This window comes from Loxodonta africana, chromosome 4 (assembly GCF_030014295.1).
Source record: "Loxodonta africana isolate mLoxAfr1 chromosome 4, mLoxAfr1.hap2, whole genome shotgun sequence".
Taxonomy (NCBI): domain Eukaryota; kingdom Metazoa; phylum Chordata; class Mammalia; order Proboscidea; family Elephantidae; genus Loxodonta; species Loxodonta africana.
The window spans coordinates 125,192,550-125,220,358 of record NC_087345.1 but is presented as its reverse complement, the minus strand read 5'-3'; the positions used below and the strand labels follow the sequence as shown (position 1 = coordinate 125,220,358).

Sequence of the window (27,809 nt, the reverse complement as noted above, 5' to 3'; positions counted from 1 at the left end):
CTACCCTTCCCATACCCACCTTAACCTCTCTCTTCCCTCACTCAGACATCAGACTCAATACTAGAAAGTTTCTCATAAACATGCCCATTGCTGGAGCCATTGAAAGCCCTGGGGTTTTTGTTGTTAGGCACACAGGGATTGGACTGGTTCCCTATACAGATGTCCTTCTGGAAACGGCCTGGTACAGCCCCATGAAGGGCCGAGACCACCGGCTTGTTGGTGACAAGGGCCCGGAAGTCTGGCCTGGCTTTCGGTGCCCCCGCCACCGTGGGCTGCCTGAAGAAGTAGGATTTGCTGCCATGGAGCAAGCACTGGTCATCCCCAAAAGTGGGGATGAAAGGGTTTTGCGTGACCCGGTCAGGATAGAGCGACTTGCTGAGCATGTAGCTGCTGCCGGGGTTGTTGTGGTGGTGGTGTCCGGCAGTGGGCACTGAGGACTTGTTGTTGGCAAACGTGCTCTCACCAGCTGGCATCTCAAACATGTGGGCATAGGGACTCCCATCCAGGAAACGACCCTTGTCTTTCAGGCTCACGCTGCGCGGGGCCAAGGCGGCTTCTTCCTTCTGCAGGTCCACGAAGGTGTCATAGGAGTGCTGCCGGCGCAGTTTGTTCCGGGTCTTCTTCTGGGCCTTGGAATTAGTTGGGCTCTGAGGATACTTGGTGGTGGAGGCATTTGACGTCACTGCCACGGGGGCAGCTGGCTGGTCCAGCTCCTGCAGGGAGTTGTCCTCGCTGATGTCATACAGGTTACCTGCCTTCTTGCAAGCCTCACACCGGATGCATGCCTGCCTGCCCGAGTTCTGTCCTGCCACCGTGGTGGAGTAGTTGTGCAGCTTCGAGGGGCAGCTGCGGCAGAAGTTGCCCCCAGATCGGTCTTCCCAATCCATGTTGGTCAGGTTCTTCTCCCAAGGTGCTGGCACCCCACTGACCACACTGTGTTTGTCACCCTTGAGGTGTGACCTGTTGGTACAGGGTCCTCCACCACTAACTGAGTCGCGCTTAAAGTCATCACCCCGTTCCTTGTAGATATCCGTCAGGTCCACATGCTCCCAATGAGGTGAGTTCTCCTTTGTTCGGAACTGGTCCAGGTAGAAATCCCGTAGCCCTTCCTTGTCCCTGAAGTAGCGCTTGTGATCAGGGGAGCGGGGTGGTCGGCGGCGATAGGCCAGCTCGATCTCATCGAATTCCCGTCGGGACTTGGCCGAGGCTGGCCGCTTCTTCAGGCTGTCCTTATATTGCTGCTTACGCCTTTTGGCAGCATTGCCCTCAATGTTTCCATAGGTGACAGTGTGGGTGGAGATGTCAGAGACATCAGAGCGGATCAAGTCATCATGGCCACTGTAGCGGTCGCTCTTGAAGGAGAACTTGCCGTACAGGTCACTTAACTGGCTGTGTTTGGAGGAGGCTAGGCCAATGTCCAAGGGCTTCTTGCTAATGGACCTTGGCTGGGTGGTGAAGGGTGGGTTGTCACAGTCATAGAGCCCGTCAATGGAGCTGGTACTGCCAATGCTGTGGGGCCGGTGGTGATGGTGATAGTGATCTTGGTACACGTTGCTGTCCTTCAGCTGTAGGTTACCAAAAGTTCTCTCCACCTCACTGATATAGTCACTGAAAAGGTTCTCCTCGCAGGGTGGGTTGTTGTAGGATTTGCAGTCGGAATGTGTGAAGCTGCGGCGGTGCTCGGAGATGTCATAGACAGATGACTCGCGTCGGATGAAGTCCAGGGCGCTCTGTGGGGAGCCATTGACACCAGACAAGTTAGCCATGTTCTTGGCTGTGCGGAGCAGGCGCAGGATGTTGGAGTGTGTGTTGTTCATGGTTGCGGTGGGGGAATTCATCACTGATTGGCGCTCCTCGATAGCCACTCCATGGATGCAGCTGTAGATACCCTGAAGCAAGAAGGGGGTAGGGCGGATTAGGTCTCTGGTGGGCTAAAACTGACCGTAAAGAATACTACCCTTTCCCAACAATTACCTAACTGGATAAGAAGTCAGAGGAAACATGAAGTAGACAGTCCAACATACCCAAAGAAAGACGTGGCTACAAGTTTACCTGACTATTCCCCTAAATTTAGTAAGTTTTACATAATGGTCCAAGGTCAATGACCTGATTAAGTTTAGGTAAGCTTATTAAAGAGGGTACATGGCTACACTAAGCGACTTGAGCAAATGGGTGGAAATCACAAGTCACTTGGTGTAGCCATGGATCTCTCAGATAGCCTGCCTAAACTTAACCAGATCACTGACCTTAGCTCATTATATGAAACATGCCTCGACTGCATTGACTTACATCAATTTTCCTTTCTGTGCCCAGGTTTTTACATCTTAAAAATGAGGCCATGAAACTTTCACTTTGACAATTCTCTAAGTATGTTTCATTCTTGGCCAGGATCTTCCCAGAAGGTGGTAAAGATGGCCAACACTCTTGAAATGCTTACCCCTCAGCAGAAGGAGAGACTCTCTCACCCAAAGGCATTAGCCAAAAGCCTGTGGCTGCCTCTCACTGCATTTCACATAGCCATGTGCCATCCTGCATGAATTACTATGAAGGAATACATATGGTAATATATATTGCATTTTTGTGGGGTTTTTTCCCCCTAAATACAAATTATGTCATACTCAAAAATAATGACGCCATGGTATTAACCCATAGCGAAAAATATCGTCAGCCTCTTGGAAATAAATGGCAATGCTCCTCAGATGCTGAGGCTGGTATGCCGTGGCTGACTGCCCTTGGCTGACAATAAACCCCAGAGGGAGCTCCGGAGCTCGTAACTGCGACCCTTTTCCAGCCCTGAAAAATTTGAGCAGCTTTTAGAATTTTGGCCACTAAATAACAGCTGAGCAATTCTCTTCTTGAGCCACGCAGGAACCACATTTACAGAGAGAATTAGGAAGCCCTGGGGTCAAAGAAGGATATTTTTCCTGCTGTGCCCTGCACGGTAGGAGGGAAGAATTAGGACAAATATCAAGTACTAAATAGGAGTGAATAATTCTCCTGTTGAATTCTCTCACTTATTCTCTCGTTAATTTCTCTTTTCCTTCTTACACTGTCTCACTAACCTAGTATTATCATAAATAATTAATGTCTTAACAAATTAGTATTGATTGAGAACTCCCTGTATACAGCTCCTTGTACAGGGGCTTTGAAGAACATGTACCAGGAGAGGGAATGGGTTAGGTTCCCCAAGGGCCCACTAGGCTCAACTCTAAAGTCAAACCAAACTACTGCTAATATCTTGCTCCCTGCCTTGAAAGGTAGATAAACTTGGAACTTTTCTTCCTGGTTAAGGAAGGTATTTGAAGAGAAGCTTGTTTGAATTGTGTCTTGGGAATTCATTTTGAAAGGGAAGTTGTCCCAGTGGGTGGGAATGAGAGGAAAGAACGTTAGAAAGGTGAATGGGGGCTACATAGGAAAGAAGAGATTTAGACAGGTGAGCCTCACTGTCCCAGAAGACATCAGCAAGATATAAGATCGGCAAGGTAGGGTTATTCTGCTTTCTTTCCCAGTCTCCTTTTCTAACCCTTTTTGATTACGTCAAGGAGAAAACTCCAAGCATTTTCCACATATAGAGACATTTAATATGTCTAACGGCTGTGAATGGGACTTCTATCACAGGTCATCGGCTCCCATGGCTTCTGCCCTCGCCCTATCAGCAACCTTAGGAAAGGGCCACTTGGTGGAACAACATGGCTCAGGGACTGTAACTACCACAAGTTCCATCCTCCTACTCTGACGTTCCTGAGTGGCAAGAGTCAACTCACAGCCAGAGAGGAAATGGAGAAATCATTCTCCATCAGTAAACTACTACAGGAAAATAAGCAAAAGATGAAACAATTTAATAAAAAATCCATTTTCTTACCTAACTCCATTGAGTCAAAGTTGGCCATATCTAAAACCTGGACCTCTATTCTAAAGGGGCTTTTAAGTTCACCTCTGGTGACTGAGTCCTTTAACTTTATTAACAAAATCAAGATAAATCCATTTTTCTTTTTTGACTCTTCCCTGTGACCCTCAATTCATATTCAAAATTGTGCTCCTAATGTTTCACTTTGCCCTAGAAACAAAGGAGATACCTCAACAACAGTTATACTTTTGCTCCAACTGGAGAAGCTTCTGGATTGTAAATTTCTTATGGGTCGGGACTTATTTCTCAAGATTCTGTTAGGTGCTTTAACACTGCACAATTCACATGGTTAAAACATAAAGTAGAACAGTGAAAACCACCAATATTATACTTTTCTATGTTAGAATAAGAGAGATATATTACATTTTACTATTTCAATACAAATGTGATTTTTTAAAAAAGGATTAAATGATTAATATATCCTATACAGAATTAACTAATGGTGATGAAAAGCATTTGGGAAAAAGCCAAATTTTTCATTTTGATAGATCTGCCAGTTCTTATTGAGAACCAAATGTCCAAACCCCACACAGAAAGCTGCTTCTTGAAGGAAAAATAGTATCACTCATTTTTCTGAGCCACTTGAAATTATATCACACAAACCCCTGGGGAAGTGTAAATCACGAGGTCTCTTGCTTTAGCAACTTAAAATTAGAGTTAGTACCCTACTAGGTCTCTGTACTTTGCATACTTTTTTTTTTTTTTTTAGGCAAAGCTCTCCTTAACAAACTCTAGGCACTTAAACCCAAGCACTTACTCTGCTGATGGAGAAGACCATGCCAGGCTTGCCAGAACAGACACCCATAAAGCAGTGCCGGAACTGCCAATAGAAAAGGTGTTCGCAGATGAAGGTGATGAGGCTGAGAGCCATGGCTGCCCCCAACATGTAGAAGACTCCTGCCATGTTGTCAATGTCCAGCTGGCTGCTCATGACCTCATTCTTCTCGTTGTGGCAAATGCCAGTGAGCCAGAGAGCTTCCAGCTCTTCCATCTCCCCTGGAGACAGGGCAGAGACGGAAAACAGATAAAGAGAAATGAAAGATGAAGAATAGACAAAAAGGGAAAAGGGGTTTTGGAGAGGAGAAAGGAAAAATAAGAAAGACATGGATGAGAAAGAGACAAGGAGACAAAGAAAGAGAATGAACAGAGAAAATTAACAGTAATTTTATTAATATCGCTATACCATTAATTCACCAATGTATTCAACAAGCATTCAATGAACGCTTAATGCAGGTATTGTCAGTGATGCAAAGCTATCTGACATAGCCTCTTTTCTCCATCATCCATCCAGTGTAAATTGGTATATAAATAATCAATATGGCAAGCTATATGAGAGCACAAGAGTTCAAATCAGTGAGAGTTATTTTGTGGCCAGTGGGTTTTTATGAGGGAGGTAGGATTTGGAGGTGGGTATGGCGGATGGCTAAATTTTAATTTATATCGTATGAAAAGGCACTTGAGGCAGCAGGGATAGCGGTGAGCAAATGGCAGGGAGGTGGGAAAGCACAAGGCTTGTTTAGGGAAAGGCATGCAGAACAGTTCTAACAGAATAATATCAGACAAAAAGGCTGAATTTAAAAAGTCAATATAAGATTGCTGAGGGCTTAAGTAGGGCTTGAGTATCAGACTAAGCACTTTGCACTTTATAGACAGTGGAGAATAACATGATCAAACATGTGACTCAGGAAACTACTCTTAAAATTTTGCAAAGCAGATTGGGGTAATGGGGGAGAAGACTAGAGGCAGGCTGTTAATTTTTGAGGTTATTGCATTAATTCATTCATGTGTCTACAACGGCATGAAAAGAAAAGGCTTGCTACAGTTTAAAGAATCCCCATTCATTATTAGGAAGTTGTTCTTTGCTGAGTTAAACACCACTTCCTAAGACTTCAGACAACCTCTGGTTCTCACTCTAACCCCTGGAGGTAATGAGCTCTGTGTTAGAGAAGTGAGGTGACAATGAACAGCCTAGCAGAACAAAGAATTGGCTCCCTGCACATTCAATACTGAAAGTAGGAGGCTTAGAGATACAGAAGTAGGGGCTGGCCACAGGGAGGGGAGAGTTTTTATTTCAAAGGAGGAATGGTGAGGGGAGGGAGAGAAAGAAGAGGAGGAGGAGGAGAAAGAGAAGGGAGGGAGGAGAGAGAAAGAGGGAAGAGGTTGAGATCCCCTAGAGGCCCTCGGATTTACTGATCTCTTGTTGAAGAAAATACAAATTTTAAGAGCAAAGGGGAGTAAGCTCAAATAAAATAAGACCACCATATGCAGGCCCACCTCCTTTTAACACTGCTTTAAGGACCAAAAACCAAAACCAAACCAGTTGCAATTCCAACTCATAGCAACCCTATAGGACAGAGTAGAACTGTCCCATAGGGTTTCCAAGGAGTGGCTGGTGGATTAGCAGCCAAGCTGTTAACCACTGCACCACCTGATTAATTTAATCCCCTAATGAAGTTTCAATAACCTTTATTCACTTCACTGGATACTAGGAATTAGAAAGGCAGAAATCCTTGTCAAAAGGAAAATGAAACAAACCGTGTCATTGATCTAGAATCCACCTAACACTAAAAAAAAACTAGACAAGCAAAATTCTGAAAAATATCATGATGAAAATAGTCTGTTCCAATAGATACTGGTTTGGGTAAAAATTTGAACTTTTTTGTATCCTCGGACCAGTGCTTCAGCAAGTTTTGCAAGTCATCTCTGTTGCTGCTCCTCTTGGTAAGTGGCTGCTCCATTAAAATTACAGAAGCTCTGATACCAAACTGGCTTGTTAACACCCCAGCGGCAACCCCCTCCTCTTTCCAATGTTAATCAAATTGCTTTTTACTCATTTCTTTGATCAAACTATGATTTTCCTAACTTTTTAGGGGAGCAGCTGGCTTCACCTGAAGCCTGAAAATCCGGCTGTGTTCCTCTGCCTCTTATCTCATCCTTAACAGCAAAGATTCTACAGAAATAATTTAGGGAATCACTTTGCTGGTGGCCTGTGGAGCCAAGCAGAGTCAGGCCGCTCATCTATAGCTGGATTACTTTCTCCAAGGCTAACAGGAAGAGTAGGTACTTTGGACAATAAACTTAAGAGGGATGCAGAAGAAATAAATATAATGAGATAAGAGTTGCCATTTTCTAAAAGCAAGATGGCTTTCGGCCTGCTGCTAGAGTGACACTAAAATAAATAATCAGTTGACACTGAATTGATGCCAATGCATAGTGACCCCACGTGTGTCAGAGTGGAACTGTGCTCCATCAGGTTTTCAATGGCTGACATTTTAGAAGTAGATCACCAGGCCTTTCTTCTGAAGTACCTCTGGGTGGATTCGAACCTCCAACCTTTTGGTTAGTAGCTGAACATGTTAACTGCACCATCCAGGGACTTCTAGAGTGATACTGCTAAAAAGCCAAACTAATTGCTGTTGAGTTGACTCTGACTCATGGCAACCCCATGTGTTAAAGTAGAACTGAGCTCCATAGGGTTTTCTTGGCTATAATTTTTATGGAAGCAAACGGCCAGACTTTTTTCCATGGAGCTGCTGGGTGGGTTCAAACTGCCAACCTTTTGGTTATTAGCTGAGCACAAAACCCAGGGACCTAGGGAGTGCCTTTTAGTGTCTTTCTCCTGCTAGCCCTGCCCCTACTTCCTGCAGCTGAAAGAGCAAGATGGGAGAGTGGAAAGAACGAGTAAATGGCCACAAATTTATTTCTCTGCTCTTTTTCTGGGCATATAAGGAACAGAGACTTTTCTACTATTCCATCCAATGCTCAAGCTACATGTGAGATGACTGCTTTTGATCATCTAACACCAGCCTCTCCTACTTTGTCCCTGCAATCGCAAAACATACCTGCTTAGCCAACGCCTTTAATCCCCTTCCCCATCCGTCACCCCAAAATCTCACAGTATACTGTCTAGGAATGCTGGGGTTAGAGGAATGGAGAGGGAGGAAGGGTTGATGTTTTAGACTGGCCATCTCTAAAAGCCGAATAGGCACTTTCTCTTTCTTTAACTCACCATCGCCAAAGAGCTGCAAGATAGCAAGATCCACCTGGCGCTTCCACCCAGAATCCTTTTGGATGGCAATGCCATAGCCAGTGGAAGCAAAGACTTTCCCGCTGCCAATAGTCACGAGCTTGCAGCCTTCATCTCGACCTGCCATGTAGTTCAGCACTGCTGCATCATAGATGAAGGCATCCAGTTTCCTGAGCAAGGAACAAGCAAACAAACAAAATCCAAAGGAGGAATTTTAGTACGAAACCACCTATGGGGACATTAATAAGAAGCAGTAGGGTTCTGGCCAACTACGGGGGAGAGTTGGTTCAAAGTAAGGCCTAAATTGGAACTCTGCCAAAATCCAAAGCCTAAATCCCAGGCTGTTCTTTATGTGATTTGAGGTCGAAAGGAGTTGTTTGCCTCCCACTGGGAATGATGAGAATGTAAGTTGGGCTTGAAGCCAACTCATAAGCTGTGTCTGAAAAGAAGGAGTAAAAAGGAATCAATAAAAATAATAACAGAAATAATGAAAAGTAACCACCACAATGATAACAACAAATAGCATGGGTTAGATTTATATAACATTTTTCATTTCTCAGTTCATTACAGTCCAGAGTGGGGATAAGTGTAGGTGTATGAGTTTCAATAGATGTGCAACGTTATTTTTGTGGTCAGAAACGTTTCAGTATTCTGTTGTGCAGCACAAAGGTAGAGATGAGTGATGGGGTTGGTGGTAGCACAGGCTTGTGTTAAGAGCAATGTATGTGAAAGCAAAAGAACTGAGATCCCTTACAGTCCTAAACGTGTAAGAACCTCAATTTCTGTATTGTAAAGGGCTTTACAATGAAGAAATACATAGGGAAGGGAATAAGACTAGGGGTAAGGGTAGGAAGACATCAGCCAATATGTAAAACCAATATTTAAACATGTCAAAGGTAGAGAAAACCTTCAGATATAGCAAGACAGGTAATAGAGGTGTCTGCAAGCAAGAAAAGAATGCATCCCCTTCACTTTTTTTTTAAGTGCTTCCATTTATTTATTAATTTATTTTAAATTATTGAGGAGAAACTGACATAACATAAAATTAACCATTACAAAGTGAACAATTCAGTGGCATTTAGTACATTCACAATGTTGTACAACTACCACCTCTACCTAGCCGAGAAAAAATAAGCCCTTCATAGCAACCCCATAGGACAGAGTAGAACTGTCCCATAGGGCTTCCAAGGAGTGGCTGGTGGATTTGAACTGCTGACCTTTTGGTTAGCAACTGTAGCTCTTAACCATTGCGCCACCGGGGCTCCTTTTCTGGCATAGTAAGACATAAGACATTTTCTACAAGGCTATGAGAACCCTATAGAAAGGTGGCATACCCGAAAACCCTAGCTCTGACATTACCAGGGACCAGGCTATCCAAAGTGGCCCTTCCTCCAAGCTCAAAACTGAAATCTGCTGTGACTTTATGGTGATAAGATCAAGCCTATCAGTGTTTTAGGTAAGCATGCATCTAAATGGTTCTTCCAGACCTGAGCTACTGGGGTATTGAGAAGGGATACAATTCCTGTGACTTATTATACAACAAAAGAAACCAGCTACAAGATCCCTTTACCCCTAGATCCCAAAGCTTATAAAGCTCATTCATTTGGGTCAAGACCTCTTGAGTCCAAAATTCCAATGCTTATAATTGTCCACGGCTGTGGTTCCTGGAGGTCAAATAAATAAAGGTAAGAGTGTGACTGGGACTGCTCAAGACAATACATTCACAGTTCATGACACTCCTTTTAACGAACAAATACCCCCTAGAATATAGAGCTGGATCCAAAGAATGCCAGCAAAAGCTGTAATTACAGATTAGTCTACATATTCTTACTGTTCATGCCTAAAAATTTTCACCCTTTTCTTCTTTTACTTCTTGCCCAGAAGACACCAGAATCATTTCACTTCCTAGTCAACAAGTCTTTATTTTATGCTTAATGCATAAACCTCATACTTGACTCATCCCTTCTACTTTTACATTCTATTTCACTCCTCTTTCATGGTTACACTGATGCAAATAGAAAACAAATACCCACCCCAAAAAAACCCAGTGCCATCGAGTCGATTCCGACTCATAGCGACCCTATAAGACAGAGTAGAACTACCCCATAGAGTTTCCAAGGAGCACCTGGCGGATTTGAACTGCCGACCCTTTGGTTAGCAGCCGTAGCACTTAACCACTATGCCACGAGGGTTTCTGGAAAACAAATATGTACACATAAATACTTGCATATGGATCTTTGTGCACTGGCCTGAATTATACTGTCAAATTTAACTTGGAAATCCTTAAAAAGCAAATGAAGTCTCCTTTGACTTAACTTTGTGTAGCACCAAACATGGAATACTAGTACATCTGATTCAATATATGTTTAATAAATGTCAGAAGCATATCAAAGGCTGAGCTTGGAAGCAGTTCTTACCCTGTTTTCAGGGAGAGCAAGGCATCATCTACTCCCCTCTGGTTGAACTTTCCCATGTAGGCATGCATTTCTGCATAGTTATTGCGGATATTCCTTTCTGTGCTGCCATTGGGCACAGTCCCAAAGCGGAAAGGGGGTGAGAAGTCATTGGGTCTCTGGAACTGGAGAGAGAAAAAGAAAATATTTCAGAAAATGTGAAGCGATATTAAGTTAGCATTGGCAGGTTCATAATGGAAGGGACCCAACTCAACTTACCAAATACATTAGCCCTCACTCAGGAGCAGCAGTTGCTCTCTGAAAGTGGACTTCAATTTAACACATATTGTTGAGAACTTTCTATTTGCCCAACCCTGGCTTTAATTTATAACCTCCGTGTGTTCCTTTTTATGCACACTTTTTATGCCAAGAAAGAATGTGCAGTTAGCTTTCAACTGCAATGGACTAGTCACCTTTATTTCTAAAAATTTTATGAAATTCTCTTCTGGGGTCTCTTAATTTAGGGGCACAAATGCATAGTCATTGAAATACTAAGGCCACAGGTCCTTAATAAAGTCAGCTACATTACACTCCTGAAGTGAGTTTAAGTATCAAATATATATTTTGCTAGTAAATTTTCTCTTTGTATTAAAGCTCATACTCGTCTTACTTGAGCTATAGGATACACTGTAAAATTAAATGTAATTTTAATTATGTTCCTTCCTTGCTTAAAAACTGCAAGTGGCTCTCCAGTGCTTACCAGAATAAATTGAAATCTCTTGGATTTCTACCCCTATGACATCAGCTTTATTTCTGGCTATTGCCCTGCAATGAGTAAGTCAGCGTGTTGCTTCCTGAACACATAATTTTGTTTATTTGTATCTTCATGGCCTCATATAGTCTGTCCCCTCAACGTAAACTCATCTTTCTTCTAGGCCAGTTCATGCCCTTTGAAAAACGTAACTCAAGTAAATTTCTTCAGGAAACCTGTGAATTCTTTCATGAAATCTATCCCAAAGTGACCCATCAGTACTTGGTGATCTTGATTTAGACCATTATAATTCACACCTACACATTCAAATGCTCTTTAAATGGGCTGGCTGAGATATGAGAACTAGTCTCTGATGTAGTGACTAAGAATTTAAGCTCTAGACTGAGACAGATATAGACTGAAGACCAGCTCTGCCACTTACTAGGATGTGACCTTGGGCAAGTAACATAAACTCTCCATGCATCATTTGCTCATTGGCAAGAAAATGATAATACCTAGTTTTCAAGACTGTTGTGAAGATTAAATGAAATGATGCATAAAAAGTGCTTGGCATAGCATCTGGCACACAGTAAGTGTTCGATAAATGTTCTCACGTTATTTTTAATCCGTGTCCATATTCTGCATCTCCTAGTAAACAGCAGGATCTCAGAGCTTCTCACTCTATCAATGGTCAGATGAAATCTGACTGGAGTAGCTCTGTTCTGCCTTGGCATAAGGAAAGATTATGTAGAGATTTAAAGTCCTCTTAGTTTCAACACTACACCACTTGCTTTGGAGATATATTTGAAAACCTAACCTGCCAACTCAGGAGTCCTCTGAACCTTTGGAGTAGCCTGGGCTTAGGGCCATTATTCTCTCTTCTCTCCTTGACTTGAGAAGGCCTACGGCTGCTCAGAGTATAGGGTTTCATGGATCACAATATGACACAGGACCAGCAACCATAAATGCCACTTTCTTGTTAAAAGTAGAGTTACGTAGGCAATCTGTGATTCATCAAAAGACCACTACTTACTGACCTAAAAAGCTCCTGCTTCAGCTTACCACAGTACTTTTTGTCATTAAGAGTCTTTGTTTATTTTTAAAGGGGCTATGATTTTTAGTTAAATACACTATAAGAATTAAGGAATTTCAGAGCTGAATGAGCCACTCAGGGCTATCTGTCCCAAATCTTACTTTACAAATGAAGAAACTGAGACCCAGAGAGGGTAAGTAATTTGCTCAGTCACACAGTGGCAGTGGTGGCTAACACTGTCAGGAATCAATTGGCCTAATTCATAGTTATTGCTTGCTGTCCCCAGCAGATAGTAAGTTAAAAATAAACAGGGACATACTTTTTTGGAAGATGTATTTGGAAGGTAACATCCAGGTTTGGTAGGTCACTATGTTGGGGAACTTGAATAGCTGGAGGCACCATGTGTCTAAGAAAGAATGAAATAATTTCTAAGACTAAATTCATTTACTAAATGATTGGGTGGGGCCGGCCTGGCTGCTGACCAATATCTAGCTAAGTGTTTTCCGAAATTATATCATGTGGTGTTAGCCAAGGGTGGGTTGCAATACCTGACAGACATCAGAATGCTATGCAATCACTGTCAAATATAACATCTCAGAGGCTGGAAGAAAGGTATTCACCAGATAACACGTAGAGTACATATTATGGTAGGCAGCAATATAACCTAATAAGCCTCTTTCAATCATTAATTCCCCACTTTGCTAGGACAATAACAACAGATGCTCACAATGACTAAGACAATCTAAGACCCAAAGTACTTGCTAAAATATCAATGAAAATTGTAATCATGTCCAACACAATTCTGGTATAAATTATTATGCTCTAATTTTTTTGAAAACTGGCAATCCATACAAGGCCCATGCAACAATTTTTGATTAACCAAATAGAATCTGATGCCCAGAGTGCCTCACTTCCTGACGAAGCTAGATTATAGAAGGTTTTCAATAGTGCTCTGGCAACTTTCGATTTTAAATTATCTTTCAACTTTTGGATACAGTGTTATAACCATATCCCTGAATGAAAACTAAAAGGATGATAAAGGACTGAGAATAACCAAGACAACACTGAAAAACAAGAACAAAGTTGGATTTTACACTACCTGACTTCAAGTCTTATTAAAAAAAACAAACAAACCAAACCCGTTGCTGTAGAGTCAATTCCGATTCACAGCGACCCTATAAGACAGAGTAGAACTACCCCACAGTGTTTCCAAGGAGTGCCTGGTGGATTCAAACTGCCAACTTTTTGGCTAGCAGCTGTAGCTCTTAACCACTACGCCACCAGGGTTTCCAGTCTTATTAGAAAGCTACAGTAATTAAAAAAAAAAAAAAAAGTATAGTATTAGCATAAATACAGATAAAAGGATCATTAGAACAGAATAGAGAAAGCCTAGTAATAGACCCAGGCGTAAATAGTGAAAAGGCAATTCAACAAAGATATGATAGCCTTTCCAACAAATGATGTTGGAACAATTAGATATTCATATACAAAAACAACCTTCGTTCCACACCACACACAGACATACACAGAAATAACCTCAAAATAGAACATATACCTAAATATAAAACCTAAAATTTTAAAAGTTCTAGAAGAAAATCTTTGTAATCTCGAATTAGACAAAGACTTTTTAGCTATGACAACAAAAGCACAATCCACAAAAGAAAAAAGATAAATTAGACTTCACCAAAATTAAGAACTTATTTTCAAAAGGCATAGTTAAGATCATGAAAAGACATGCCACTGACAAACAGAAAATATTTGAAAATCAAATAAAGCTATTTATAAAAATGAAAGGGATGATATAATGACACTGCAAGACTCTTACAGAGGTAAAACACCTTCCATAAGAAAATAACCAGAGAAACCAGCCAGAACTGGGAAGAATGGGAAAGCACAGTCCTACAGAAAGCACTGGACATGGGGCAGACAATTTGGATCTGAATTCCAGGTCTGTTTCTGGCAGATTGTGTGAACATGGGCAAGTTACTTAAATTTACAGAGCCCCATTTTTCTCATCTGGAAGTATTATTTTAATGAGTAAATAAGATTATATGTAGGAAATCATTTAACCCAATATTTGGCACATGGTGTATTCTCAAAATTGTTGGGGGCATCTGTGGGGATGAAGTTCTAATACCTAAAATTGTCCTGTGCTAGGCAACGTTTTCTAAGATGAAAACTCTTGTTCTCTATTTATTCCTTAAACTAGGCCAGTCTGGGGACAAACAAGGAGAGCATATCACCCCAGAATTAGCCAGAGTAGAAACAGACGTGAGCTTTGAAAATTCTTGCCCCAGCTTGGTAAGATCTGTGAGGTTTAAACAAAACTCAGATTTAGAAACCCGTCATCGGAACTTGAATTTCACTAAAATTCATGGCCATGGAGAACTATATGTTTAGGGAGGCCTGTGACGAAGAAGGACAAAATAATCTTCCAAATCCCTTGATATGGCCAATAAATGCCCTTGTAATAAACTTACCCCAAGCTGTGAGGCACTATATGACACTTGTTTAACTTGAGTGGCAATCAGTGCTCTCTGGGGGCTTTGTAAAGGAGTAAAATTTAGCATTGTCAAGGACCAAAGTGTCTTAAAATCCATACAAAAGGGAAGAACCTGAGAAATAATTTAAAAAAAAAGAAAAACCCCAATATACCAAGGAGACCTGTGACTGAATTAAAACACTCAACCTGATTTTAAAACAGGGAATTTTATACAATAATCCTTATTAATTGATATTGTCAATTATTTCATTCTACTTGGGCCAAAATCAATGCCCATGGATGTAGCAAGTCTGTTGAAAAAGACCTCTTTAAAGTTTTAGAAAGCAAAGATGTCACTTTGATGACTAAGGTGTGCTTAACCTAAGCTGGTCTTTTCAATCGCCTTACATGCACGTGAAATCTGGATAATGGAAAAAGAATGCAAAAGAAGAATTGATGCATTTGAATTGTGATGTTGGTGAAGAATATTGACTATATCATCGCCTGCCAGAAGAATGAAGTCTTAGAAGAAATACAGAGTGTTCCTTAGAATCAAGGATGTGGAGACTACAGCTTGAATACTTTGGTTAATACAATGGCCACAACAATGGACTCAAAAACACCAATAATCGTGAAGATGAGGCTGGATTGGGCAACGTTTTGTTCTGTTATATATAAGGTTACCATGAGTTGAAGCCAACCTGATGGCAACTAACAACAATAATTCCTTATTAAATCTTTGGCCTATTATAGGGCTTCCTCAAACTTGGAATCTTTTTCTGGCAGTCACCCAGATTGAGATTATAAAAACACTGATATTCATAGGGAAATAAAAAACAGGGAAAGGAAGGAACTGTAATAATCAGCATCATTTCACAGAGAAGAAAACCAAAGACCTAAAGAGGTCAAGTAAGTTGTTCAAGGTCACATTGAAGTAGAAGGAGCAGCTGAGACTTGTCTCCTGGGTGCAGATCCTTCCCATTGCCAGCCCCAAATGTTAGAGCACAGTCCTATTTCTGCTTGCTGAGAGTGAAGCAACACACTGTAAACGGTGTTGGCCAGTGAAGGTACCCTTCCTTTTCTGGCATAGCAAATGTCAGCTCCAGCTCTCCCCACTGAATTTAACACACGGCTTCTAGCAATTACTGTAAGCACGTGCTTACACCAGGGCAAAACAATCCCAGGATGTTAAGTGAACTGTAATCTCACTTGATCCTCCTGGAGAGCTGCTGGGAATCAGAATTCAGCCCTCTGAGCTGTTCAGATCATCTCAGCACTGCCCCTCAACCCACCTGTCCTAATGGCCTCAAGGTGTATTAGCCTTGACAGTTCTGTGAGGAGAAAGGTGTCCCCAGGCCTGAAGTCAGAGCACTTGCCTCCACCCAAAGATGACAGGACTGCTGAGTTCTGAGGCTGTTATGGCTGCTGACTTCCACTACAGAGCCCCTCCTCTGCAGACAGAGAGGGAGAGGGGGAGAAGTCTGGGAGGTAGGCATCTGGTCCATTTTATTTTATTTATTAAATAAATATATAAATTGATTTTCCTATGTATAGGACATTATCAATTTATTAATACTAGCCACTATCATTCAACATCTATGTATGTGCTGAGAATAACTCATATTCTCTCCTTTAACAGTAATAATTAAAATGCATCAATTCATTTGACAAATATTTACCAAGCATCTAATAGTATAGGGGACTGTATTTTTTTTAGTGTATTAGGAACTGAGGAGACAAAGATGAAAAAAATCAGGCCCTGTATTCAAGGAGTTTACATGCCAGAAGGTCAGAAATGCAAACATTCATTCATTTTTTTCATTCACTTGTTCTTTTATTCACACAGACACTATATTTATTGGTATCACATGTGTAGCCCCCACATGCCTGTCAGTTTGTCGTACTGTGGGGGCTTGCGTGTTGCTGTGCTGCTGGAAGCTATGCCACTGGTATTCAGGTACCAGCAGGGTCACCTATGGAGGACAGGTTTCAGCTGAGCTTCCAGACTAACACAGCCTAGGAAGAAGAGCCCAGCAGTCTACTTCTGAAAAGAATTAACCAGTGAAAACCTTATGAATAGCAGTAGAACATTGTCTGATATAGTGCTGGAAGATGAGCCCCCCAGGTTGGAAGGCAATCAAAACTTGACTGGGGAAGAGCTGCCTCCTTGAAGTAGAGTTGACCTTAATGACATAGATGGAGTAAAGCTTTCAGGACCTTCATTTGCTGATGTGCCATGACTCAAAAAGAGAAGAAACAGCTACAAACATCCATTAATAATTGGAACCTGGAATATACAAAGTATGAATCTAGGAAAACTGGAAATCATCAAAAATGAAATGGAATGCATAAACATCGATATCCTAGGTATTAATGAGCTGAAATGGACTGGACTGGTATTGGCCATTTTGAATCGGACAATCATATAGACTACTATGCCAGGAATAACTTGAAGAGGAATGGCGTTGCATTCATTGTCAAAGAGAACATTTCAAGATCTATCCTGAAGTACAATGCTGTTGGTGATAGGATAATATCCATACGCCTACAAGGAAGACCAGTTAATACAACTATTATTTAAATTTACACACCAACCACTAAGGTTGAGGATTTTTATCAGCTGCTACAGTCTGAAATTGATGGAACATGCAATCAGGATGCATTGATAATTACTGGTGATTGGAATGTGAAAGTTGGAAACAAAGAAGAAGGATTGGTAGTTGGAAAATATGGCCTTGGTGACAGAAATAGCACCAGAGATCAAATGATAGAATTTTGCAAGACCAACAACTTCTTCATTGCAAGTACCTTCCTTCACCAACATAAACGGCAACCATACACATGGACCTCACCAGATAGAACACATTGGAATCAAATTGACTACATCTGTGGAAAGAGACAATTGAAAAGCTTAACAGCATCAGTCAGAACAAGGCCAGGGGCTGACTGTGGAAAAGACCATAAATTGCTCATATGCAAGTTCAAGCTGAAACTGAAGAAAATCAGAGCAAGTCCACGAGAGCCAAAATACGACCTTGAGTATATCCCACCTGAATTTAAAGGCCATCTCAAGAATAGATTTGATGTGTTGAACACTAGTGACCGAAGACCAGACGAGTTGCGGAATGACATCAAGGACATCATACATGAAGAAAGTGAGAGGTCATTGAAAAGACAGGAAAGAAAGAAAAGACCAAGGTGGATGTTAAAGGAGACTCTGAAGCTTGCTCACGAATATTAAGTAGCTAAAGCAACAGGAAGAAATGCTGAAGTAAAAGAACTGAACAGAAGATTTCAAAGGGCAGCTCGAGAAAACCAAGTATTATAATGATGTGTGCAAAGAGCTGAAGATAGAAAACCAAAACGGAAGTACACGCTTGGCGTTTCTCAAGGTGAAAGACCTAAAGAAAAAATTCAAGTCTCGAGTTGCAATAATGAAGGATTCTATGGGGAAAATATTAAAAGATGCAGGAACCATCAAAAGAAAATAGAAGGAATGCACAGAGTCATTATACCAAAAAGAATTAGTCAATGTTTAACCATTTCAAGAGGTAGCATATGATTAAGAACCGAAGGTACTGAAGGAGTGGGTCCAAGCTGCACTGAAGGCATTGGGGAAAAACAAGGCTCCAGGAATTGACAGAATTATCAGTTGAGATGTTTCAACAAAGGGCTGCAGCATTGGAGGTGCTCACTCGTCTATGCCAAGAAATATGGAAGACAGCTTCCTGGCCAACTGACTGGAACAGATCCATATTTATGCCTATTCCCAAGAACGGTGATCCAACCAAATGTGGAAATTATAGAACAATATCATTAATATCACACACAAGCAAAATTTTGCTGAAGATCATTCAAAAATGGCTACAGCAGTATATCGACAGGGGACTAGCAGAAATTCAGGCAGGTTGCAGAAGAGGATGTGGAACCAGGGATACCGTTGCTGATGTCAGATGGATCCTGGCTGAAAGCAGAGAATACCAGAAAGATGTTTACCTGTGTTTTATTAAGTATGCAAAGGCATTCGACCGTGTGGATCATAATAATTTATGGATAACATTGCGAAGAATTGGGATTCCAGAACACTCAATTGTGCTCATGAGGAACTTTAGATAGATCAAGACTCAGTTGTTCGGACAGAACAGGAAAGGTATGTGTCAGGGTTGTATCACTTCACCATACCTATTCAATCTGTATGCCGAGCAAATAATACGAGAAGCTAGACTATATGAAGAAAAGTGGGGCATCAGGACTGGAGGAAGACCCATTAACAACCTGCGTTATGCAGATAACACAACCTTGATTCCTGAAAGTGAAAAGGACTTGAAGCACTTACTAATGAAGATCAAAGACCACTGCCTTCAGTATTGATCACACCGCAACATAAAGCAAACAAAAATCCTCACGATTGGACCAATAAGCAACATCATGATAAACGGAGAAAAGATTGAAGTTGTCAAGGATTTCATTTTACTTGGATCCACAATCAACAGCGATGGAAGCAGCAGTCAAGAAATCAAAGGATGCACCGCATTAGGCAAATCTGCTACAGAGGACCTCTTTAAAGTGTTGAAAAGTAAAGATATCACCTTGAAGACTAAGATGCACCTGACTCAAGGCATAGTATTTTCAATCACATCATATGCATGTGAAAGTTGGACAATGAATAAGGAAGACCGAAAAAGAATTGATGCCTTTGAATTGAGGTGTTGGCGAAGAATATGGAATATACCATGGACTGCCAAAAGAACGAACAAATCTGTCTTGGAAGAAGTACGACCAGAATGCTCCTTAGAAGCAAAGATGGCAAGATGGCATCTTACATATTTTGGACATGTTGTCAGGAGGGATCAGTCCCTAGAGAAGGACATCATGCTTGGCAAAGTACAGGGTCAGTAGAAAAGAGGAAGACCCTCACTGAGCTCTGAAATGAGGTCCCATGAGGCCAGAGGTAAAACCCCTACTTCTATATTTGTTGGAAATAATAATAATAATGTAATGAGACCAGTGGCTAACACTTCCTTAGCACTTACTATGTCTCACACAATTTACATAGAGTAACTCAAACTCATTTAATTTTGCCACCGACCCTATGAGGTAGGTATTATTAGCCCCATTTAATAGATACAGGAGCTGGAGAGGTAAGTAATCTGACTATGGTCATATAGCTAGACATCAGCAGAGCAGGTTCTTCACTCTTAACTATAAAACACAGCACAAAGGTCTATGCTCAGAGGACACAGTGGCGGCAACAATGAGCTCAAGCACAACAACGATTGTAAGGATGGCGCAGGACTGGGCAGTGTTTTGTTCTGTTGTGCATAGGGTTGCTGAGTCGGAACTGACTCGTAGCACCTGACAACAAAAACAACATCATGTGTAGGGGGCAGTTCTACTCTGTCCTATGGGGTCATTATGAGTTGAAATCAACTCGAAGGCAATGAGTTTTTTTTTGTGTTTTTTTTTTTGAGAACATGTGTAGACTCCTTCTGGGTAGTGGGGGCAAAGCATTGCAGAAGAATAAGATCTTGCCTCCAAGGAGTTCACATTGTAAATGAAAAAGTCAGATCATAAACTTTTTTTTTTTTTTTTAATGTGATAGTCACAAATTCTCTGCCACTCCTCCCATTAAGAGGTGAGGTCTATGTCCCTTCCCTTTGATTCTGGGCTGACCTTGGTGACTTGCTTGATGAATAGACTATTACAGAAGTGACATGTTGGGACTTTTGAGGTTAGGGCATAAGGAGCTTTGAGCTTACACCCAAGCCTTTTGGAATCTCACCTCGACGGAAGCCGTCCCCTATGTAAGAAGTCCAGCAACTCTGAGGCCACATGTCAGAGACACCACGTGTAGACACTCCTGTCTACAGTCCCAGCTGAGCCCAGACCTCCAGACATTGCAGCCAGGGCACCAGGCCTTAGAGTAAATCTATCTTGGACCCTCCAGCCCAGCCCAACTGCCTGCTGAATACTGAGTGACCTCAGCTGATGGTATGCAAAGCAGAAGAATCACCCAGCTGAGCCCTGCCCAAATGTCTGACCCACAAAATAGTGAAATACAATGAAAAAGTTCTTGCTTTCAAGCCACTAAGTGATGGGGTAGTTTGCTGTGCAGCAATAGATATCCAGAACACAAGACAATTTGAAATAATGAAAATGAAGTGCTAGGTTGAAAATGAAATAGTAAAACGGGATAAAAAGTGGTTTGGAGGAATAAACAATCAGATTGGATACCCTGAAAAGGCCTCGCAGTGGAGGTGGCATTTGAATTAAGACCTGAATAATGAGAAGGAGCAGCCATGCAAAGATCAGGGGAAAAGTTTATCAGGCCCAGGGAACACCAAATGCAAACGCCCTGACATAGGTACAAGCTTGGTGTATCCGAGGGGCAGAAATAAGACCAGTGGCTAGAGACCAATGAGGAATGTGCTGGGTGCTATGAAAAACTGTGCCTAAGCAGCAGTGGAAGCACGTAGGGAAGGGAGGACACTGACATTGAGACCTGAAGGACATTTTCCAGTTAGACAAGAGAATGAGCAAGTGGTTTCTAAACAGAGACAACAGTAAGACACAGGACACAATAAAAACACAGGATGTCAGAGTGCCTTGGCATGATGGGGACCACAAGTAGCTTTTTATTGTAGAGAGGGGCTGGATCCTAAAAGGAGTTGAATTTTGTGCAGAAGAGTTTCGAGTTCATGCTCTAAGGGAAGAGAAATGGCAGAGCCTGTAGGGCCATCCAAACCAAAAACCCATTTCCATTGAGTCAATTCTGACTCATAGTGACAGGGTATAACTGCCCCATAGGGTTTCCAAGGCTATAATATTTACACAAGTGGACTGCCACATCTTTCTCCTATGGAGTGACTGGTAGGTTCTGACCACCAGCCTTTCAGTTAGCAGCCAAGCGCTTAACCACTGCACCACCAGGCTTCCTTGTGGGACCACACTGAGTCTGAATCCCAGCTCTGTCACTTGATAGCTGTGTGACCTTGAACGAGGTGCTTAACTTCTCTATGCCCCAGATTCCATATTTGTACTTGTGGTGGTTTGGGCACCACGGGGGAAAAAAAGAGGAACACAGCATCATCAGATACCATCCCTATCTTCCAAGCATATGAAAAATGGCATATGCACAACTAGCTAAAATACAAAATCTCAGGAGCTGAATATAAGTGCTACTGGTATTCTAAAGAGAAGGGCTGCAACCAGCTTGGGTTTGCTGGAAGGCTTCTTGAAGGAGGATGAATTTAAGCTTGCAGGGAGGATAGGATGGAATTGGAAGGGTGGACATGGGCACTGGAGAAGCCTAAAGGGTCATGGGTAATAACAGCAGCTCTCACTGGAGGAACCACTCCGTTTTAAGACTCCTCCTCCAATACTAATTGCTTTCCATAGTGAGATTGTGGAAACAGGTATTCAGGGAGAAGATGTGAAGTCTTTGAGGTTATGATGCCAGGAGAAAGTGCAGGTTCTGAAAACAAAACAAAAAATCTCCTGAATGTTTATGGCATCCAGGTTCTTTTTCTGACCACCAGATCTGGCCATCTCCCACTCAGCTGCCACTGAGTCCTAACAAGGATAGACAGATTGAAGGAATGACGGCATGCAAAGGAAAGTGGCTCTACTGAAATGAAGAGGGTGGGGAGAACCAAAAAGGGTAGCTGGCTGCCCTGCAATAGTGTCCCTTCTCATTCAGTCTGAGTGAAATCAGCATATGCAGATCAGGGCATGCTGCAGAGCGACCTTGAGGAATTGGATGTTATACAGCCTATTCGCAGGGATCCATCTGCATGACATGTGCGGAATCTGGGGGCTCTTGTCTTCAGAGCTTGACAATCCAACACATAAATACTGTATTCATTTCATCACTCCTTATTTTATATTTGAATCACAAGAAGAATCAATGCCCAAATGTCACTCAGCCCTTCTAGATACCCAAGAGAAATGGTGCGAAGGGTTAGGATACAAAGGAGACTTGGGCCTATGCTGTTAATTATGAGGTGGTGAGCCCTGGAATTCTGAACAGACTATATTTTCACCTACCCAGCACCCTCCCACTATCAACATTATCAGTCATACCCTTTAGTTTAATAGTTGTCTTTTATCATTGACTTTTAAAATATATATAAATACAGTTCTATGAATTTTAACTCGTGTAGAATCTTGCAGTCACCACCACAATCAGGACACAGAACAGAACTATCACCTCGAATAACTCCTTTGTACTACCCTCGTGGTGTAGTGGTTAAGTGCTATGGCTGCTAACCAAAGGGTCGGCAGTTTGAATCCACCAGGTGCTCCTTGGAAACTCTGTAGGGCAGTTCTACCCTGTCCTATAGGGTCACTATGAGTTGGAATCGACTCGATGGCACGGGGTTTGTTTTTTTGTTTTTGGTTTACTACCCCTTTAGGAGCCCTGATGGAGCAGTGGTTAAGCACTCTGCTGCTAACTGAAAGGTCAACGGTTGGAACCCACCAGCCACTCTGAGGAGAAAGATGTGGCAGTCTGCTTCCATAAAGATTTCAGCCTAGGAAACCCTATGGGGCTGTTCTACTGTCCTATAGTGTAGCTGTGAGTTAGAATCTACTCCACCGCAATGGGTTACTACCTCTTTATAGTCACACCCTTTCCTCACCCTTAGCCTCTAGCAACCACTAATCTGCTTTCTATCCCCAACCATACGGTATGTAACCTTTTGAGACGGACTATTCCCCCTCTCCCTTTAAGTAAAATGCCTTTGAAGGAGCCCTGGTGGTTAAGTGCTGGGGCGCTAACCTCTAACTGAAAGGCTGGCAGTTGGAACCAACCAGCCACTATGGGGGAGAAAAGACCTGGCATCTGCTCCTGTAAAGATAACAGCCTAGGAAACCCTATGAGGCAGTTCCACTCTGTCGTATATTGCTGAGTAGTATTCCATTGCATGGAAGAACTCATTTGTTTAGCCACTTAACCGCTGAAGGACATTTGGGTTACTTTCCGTTTTAAGTGATTACGAATAGAGCTCCTATAACGTTCATTCGCACAGGTTTTTGCTTGAACATAAATTTTCATTTCTCTAGGTAAATATCTAGGAGTGGAACTACTGAGCCATCTGCCTCTTTAAACCCTTTTAGATCACTTCTCCCTTTTGATGGTCCTAATTTTCCTATGAACTCTAAAGTAAGTACAGCAGCTATTAATATCTACTCCAGCCCAGAGGCATGCCCACTAATCAATTTTCCCATAATAATATCATATAGTCCAATTGGGATGAAGTGGGTAGGAGTGTGTGAACCACGATAAGCAACGTCTGAAGAAGGAAGGAGGGGCTGGAGGAAGCAGGTCTTTCTCTTTGCCCACCATCATTCCTTGCTGTGCCCAAAGGGGTAAGAGAAAGGTCAGACAATAACACAAAGGTAGACTTTCTGAAAGCATGACCCCTTTCATATTCCGTGGCCCATAAGTGCTCAGGAAAGATGTAATAAGGAGGTAGCTTGTGCTTACACTGAAAGGAAAATTTCATTACAAACAGTAACTATACACATGAGTTATGGGCTAAAAAAGATCTAAGTTCAAATTCTAGCTCTACCACTTATAGCTGTGTAACTTAAACTAGCCACTTAGCTTTGAAATGACATTTTAACAACGTTCCAAAAAGAGAAATAAGGCATGGCATCACATTACATAGCCTTCATTTCAAAACACGGGACCCAGAATAGCCACCCAGGACCTTACCCACGGGACAACCTGGCTGTGGATATAGTGACGCATTAGAAAGTCAGACTCTTCATCCTCTGGGATGCGAGTGGGAAGAATAAATATTTTCATATTTCATTATAAATTACTCAATGAAAAGAATATATTGTCAAGTTCATTCAAAGTAGGTGACTAAATTATGAGCACAATAATGTTACAGAATGTAATTGGAAGACTGTTGTTGTTGTTAGGTGCCATTGAGTTGGTTCTAACTCATAGCGACCCTATAGGACAGAGTAGAGCTGCCCCCTAGGGTTTCCAAGGAGTGGCTGGTGGATTTGAACGGCCAACCTTTTGGTTAGCAGCCAAGCTCTTAACCACTGTGCCACCCGGGCTCCAGTTAGAAGATACGGGTATTTAATAAAAGTACCAAAATTAACTCAGTGCTCTTCCTGGGCCTCTGGCAGAACTTGATCCTATTTTGCTGCTGTCAGGAAAGGGAGTTAGCATATGGTAAGCACTCAACACTTTAGTCATTTCTGTTCTTTTTTTCACTTAGTATTATTAGTGCTATGGTTGTTCACAGTGGCAAACACACTTAGGTTTGCGCATGAAGAAACATGAACTAGGATGTGAGAAGGCTAGTAAGTTTGCCCCTCACCTGCCTCTGGCCATGCTGTCATTTCGGAGTACGTGTTCACACTACTTTGAATGGAAGGAGCTCCTCACCAGTCCAAACTTGGTGTGGAGCTGGAGTAACTCTGGCAGGCCCTAGAAGGTGGGAGGTGTAGAGGGAATGGAACTCCCTCTCCTCTGCCGCTATCCTCTTACTGAGGCCAAATAGGAGCTTGCAGAAAACAGAATGCCTGTTCTCCAGACTCATGGCATTTAGTTAATTTTCAGTTTTCCTCACAATGAAGGTCTTAATATTGTAAACCAAACCAAACCAAACCAAATGGGTTGCCATTGAGTCAATTACCACTCATAGCAACCCTATAGGACAGGATAGGACTGCTCCATACGGTTCCCAAGGCTGTAAATCTTTACAGAGGTGGACTGCCACATCTTTCTCCCATAGAGTGGCTGGTAGGTTCCAATAGCCAACCTTTTGTTTAGCAGCTGGGCTCTTAACAACTGCACCACCAGGGCTCCTTTAACATAGTAACCAAAAACAAAAAACCCATTGCTGTTGAGTTGATTTCAACTCATAGCGAAAAGCAGTCATTTATTCTGTATTTTACAAAATTTGGATATATTTACTGTAAAAACCTTTCCTAAATACTTCATAAAGTTAGATAACGGCATTTTACGGTACGTGGGCTAGCTGAGATTTGGTCTCTGAGCTGGCAGAACTGAAGAAATGGGTTTACTCCTATATTAACTTCACTGTGTCAAAGCCTATATCATGAAGTCTTTGGTGTTTGGCAAAGTCTTGTGTCTGGTTATCGAATATCAACATCTATACGTTTAATAAGCATAAATCATATATTAGCCACTGAGCTCTGAAATGAGGTCCCACGAGGCCAGAGATAAAACCCCTACCTTTATATTTGTTGGAAATAATAATAATAATGTAATGAGAGCAGTGGCTAACACTTCCTTAGCACTTACTATGTCTCATACAATTTACATAGAGTAACTCAAAGTCATTTAATTTTGCCACTGACCCTATGAGGTAGGTACTATTAGCCCCATTTAATAGATACAGGAGTTGTTGCACACAGAGGTAAGTAATCTGACTATGGTCATAAAGCTAGACACCAGCAGAGCAGGCTCTTCACTCTTAACTATAAAACACAGCACAAAGGTCTATGCTCGTAGAACAGATGCTCAAGTGTGGAATATAGGGATCCAATGAATAAATGAGTGTGCGAGTTCCAAATGGGCAGCAAAGAAAGTAAGGGCTATGGAAGGTTAGAAGGAGCAGAGGTCACAGTGAGAAAGGCTGGAGTTGGGGAGGCTAAGCAGAGAAGGCAGAGACAGAGCTATATATGGCTGAGAGTTATATAGGCAAAGAGGTGTGGGAAGGGCAATCCGGGCAAGAGGAAAGGCATGAACACAGATGCAGAGGGACATGGGTACAAGGTCTTAAGTTGGAAGGGATGTTTGTACATGTACATGCGGGACATTAAGTTAGTGATATAGAAGAAAGCCACACTGCAGAGCAGGCTGCATAACCAGACTGAGGAAGAATGTGATGTACCCAGCTCAATGTTGTTGTTGTTAGGTGACGTCGAGTTGGTTCCGACTCATAGCGACCCTATGCACAACAGAACGAAACACTGCCCAGTCCTGAGCCATCCTTACAATCGCTGTTATGCTTGAGCTCATTGCTGTAGCCACTGTGTCAATCCACCTCGTTGAGGGTCTTCGTCTTTTCCACTGACGCTGTACTTTGTCAAGCATGATGTCCTTCTCCAGGGACTGATTCCTCCTGACAACATGTCCAAAGTATGTAAGACGCAGTCTCGCCATCCTTGCTTCTAAGCAGCATTCTTGTACTTCTTTCAAGACAGATTTGTTCATTCTTTTGGCAGTCCATGGTATATTCAATACTCTTCACCAACATCACAATTCAAAGGCATCAATTCTTCTTCGGTCTTCCTTATTCATTGTCCAGCTTTCACATGCATATGATGCGATTGAAAATATCGTGGCTTGGGTCAGGCGCACCTTAGTCTTCAAGGTGACATCTTTGCTCTTCAACTCTTTAAAAAGGTCCTTTGCAGCAGATTTGACTGCTGCTTCCATGCGTGTTGATTGTGGACCCAAGTAAAATGATATCCTTGACAACTTCAATCTTTTCTCCGTTTATCATGATCTTGCTCATTGATCCAGTTGTGAGGATTTTTGTCTTCTTTATGTTGAGGTGTAATCCATACTGAAGGCTGTGGTCTCTGATCTTCATTAGTAAATGCTTCAAATCCTTTTCACTTTCAGCAAGCAAGGTTGTGTCATCTGCATAATGCAGGTTGTTAATGAGTCTTCCTCCAATCCTGATGACCCGTTTTTCTTCATATAGTCCAGCTTCTTGTATTATTTGCTCAGCATACAGATTGAATAGGTATGGTGAAAGAATACAACCCTGATGCACACCTTTCCTGACTTTAAACCAATCCGTATCCCCTTGTTCCATGTTAAGGCATAATTATTCAGCCTGAGCATGGTTTGAAGAACAAATAGGCTAGAGAAGGGAGAATCCCTGACATACTACTAAGGGCCTGGAACACTTTCAGGTGGATAATAACGGGAAGAACAAATGAAAAAGACATTAAAATGAAAGCCTTGACAGAATCCCAAGTCTTCCTATATATGCAGAAGAGCACAGGAGAGGAGGTAGCTGAGTTGACCTCACCCCTACTACCTTATCTCCCACTACTCTTCCTTGGCCACTCCCTAGGAGCTACACTGGCCTCCTTGCAGTTCCTAGAACACATCAGGCAAGCTCCTGCCTTAGCATGCTCTTCTCTCTGCCCAGAGAGCCCCAGATATCCTATACATTGCTCCCTCTCTAACTTCTGGTCACCCGGAATTATC

The 27,809-nt window shown here is 42.1% G+C and overlaps 1 protein-coding gene across 1 annotated transcript; it reads right to left on the bottom strand.

Moving 5' to 3' along the window:
• Positions 1-41: 41 nt before the first annotated feature.
• On the bottom strand, positions 42-10,527 carry GRIN2B (glutamate ionotropic receptor NMDA type subunit 2B; the record flags this gene model as incomplete). Its single annotated transcript, XM_064285173.1, has 4 exons — positions 42-1,889; positions 4,665-4,903; positions 7,917-8,104; positions 10,352-10,527. Coding segments are annotated over 4 exons (2,451 nt in total), but the record flags the coding sequence as incomplete, so codon positions are not given.
• Between the last annotated feature and the right edge of the window lie 17,282 nt (positions 10,528-27,809).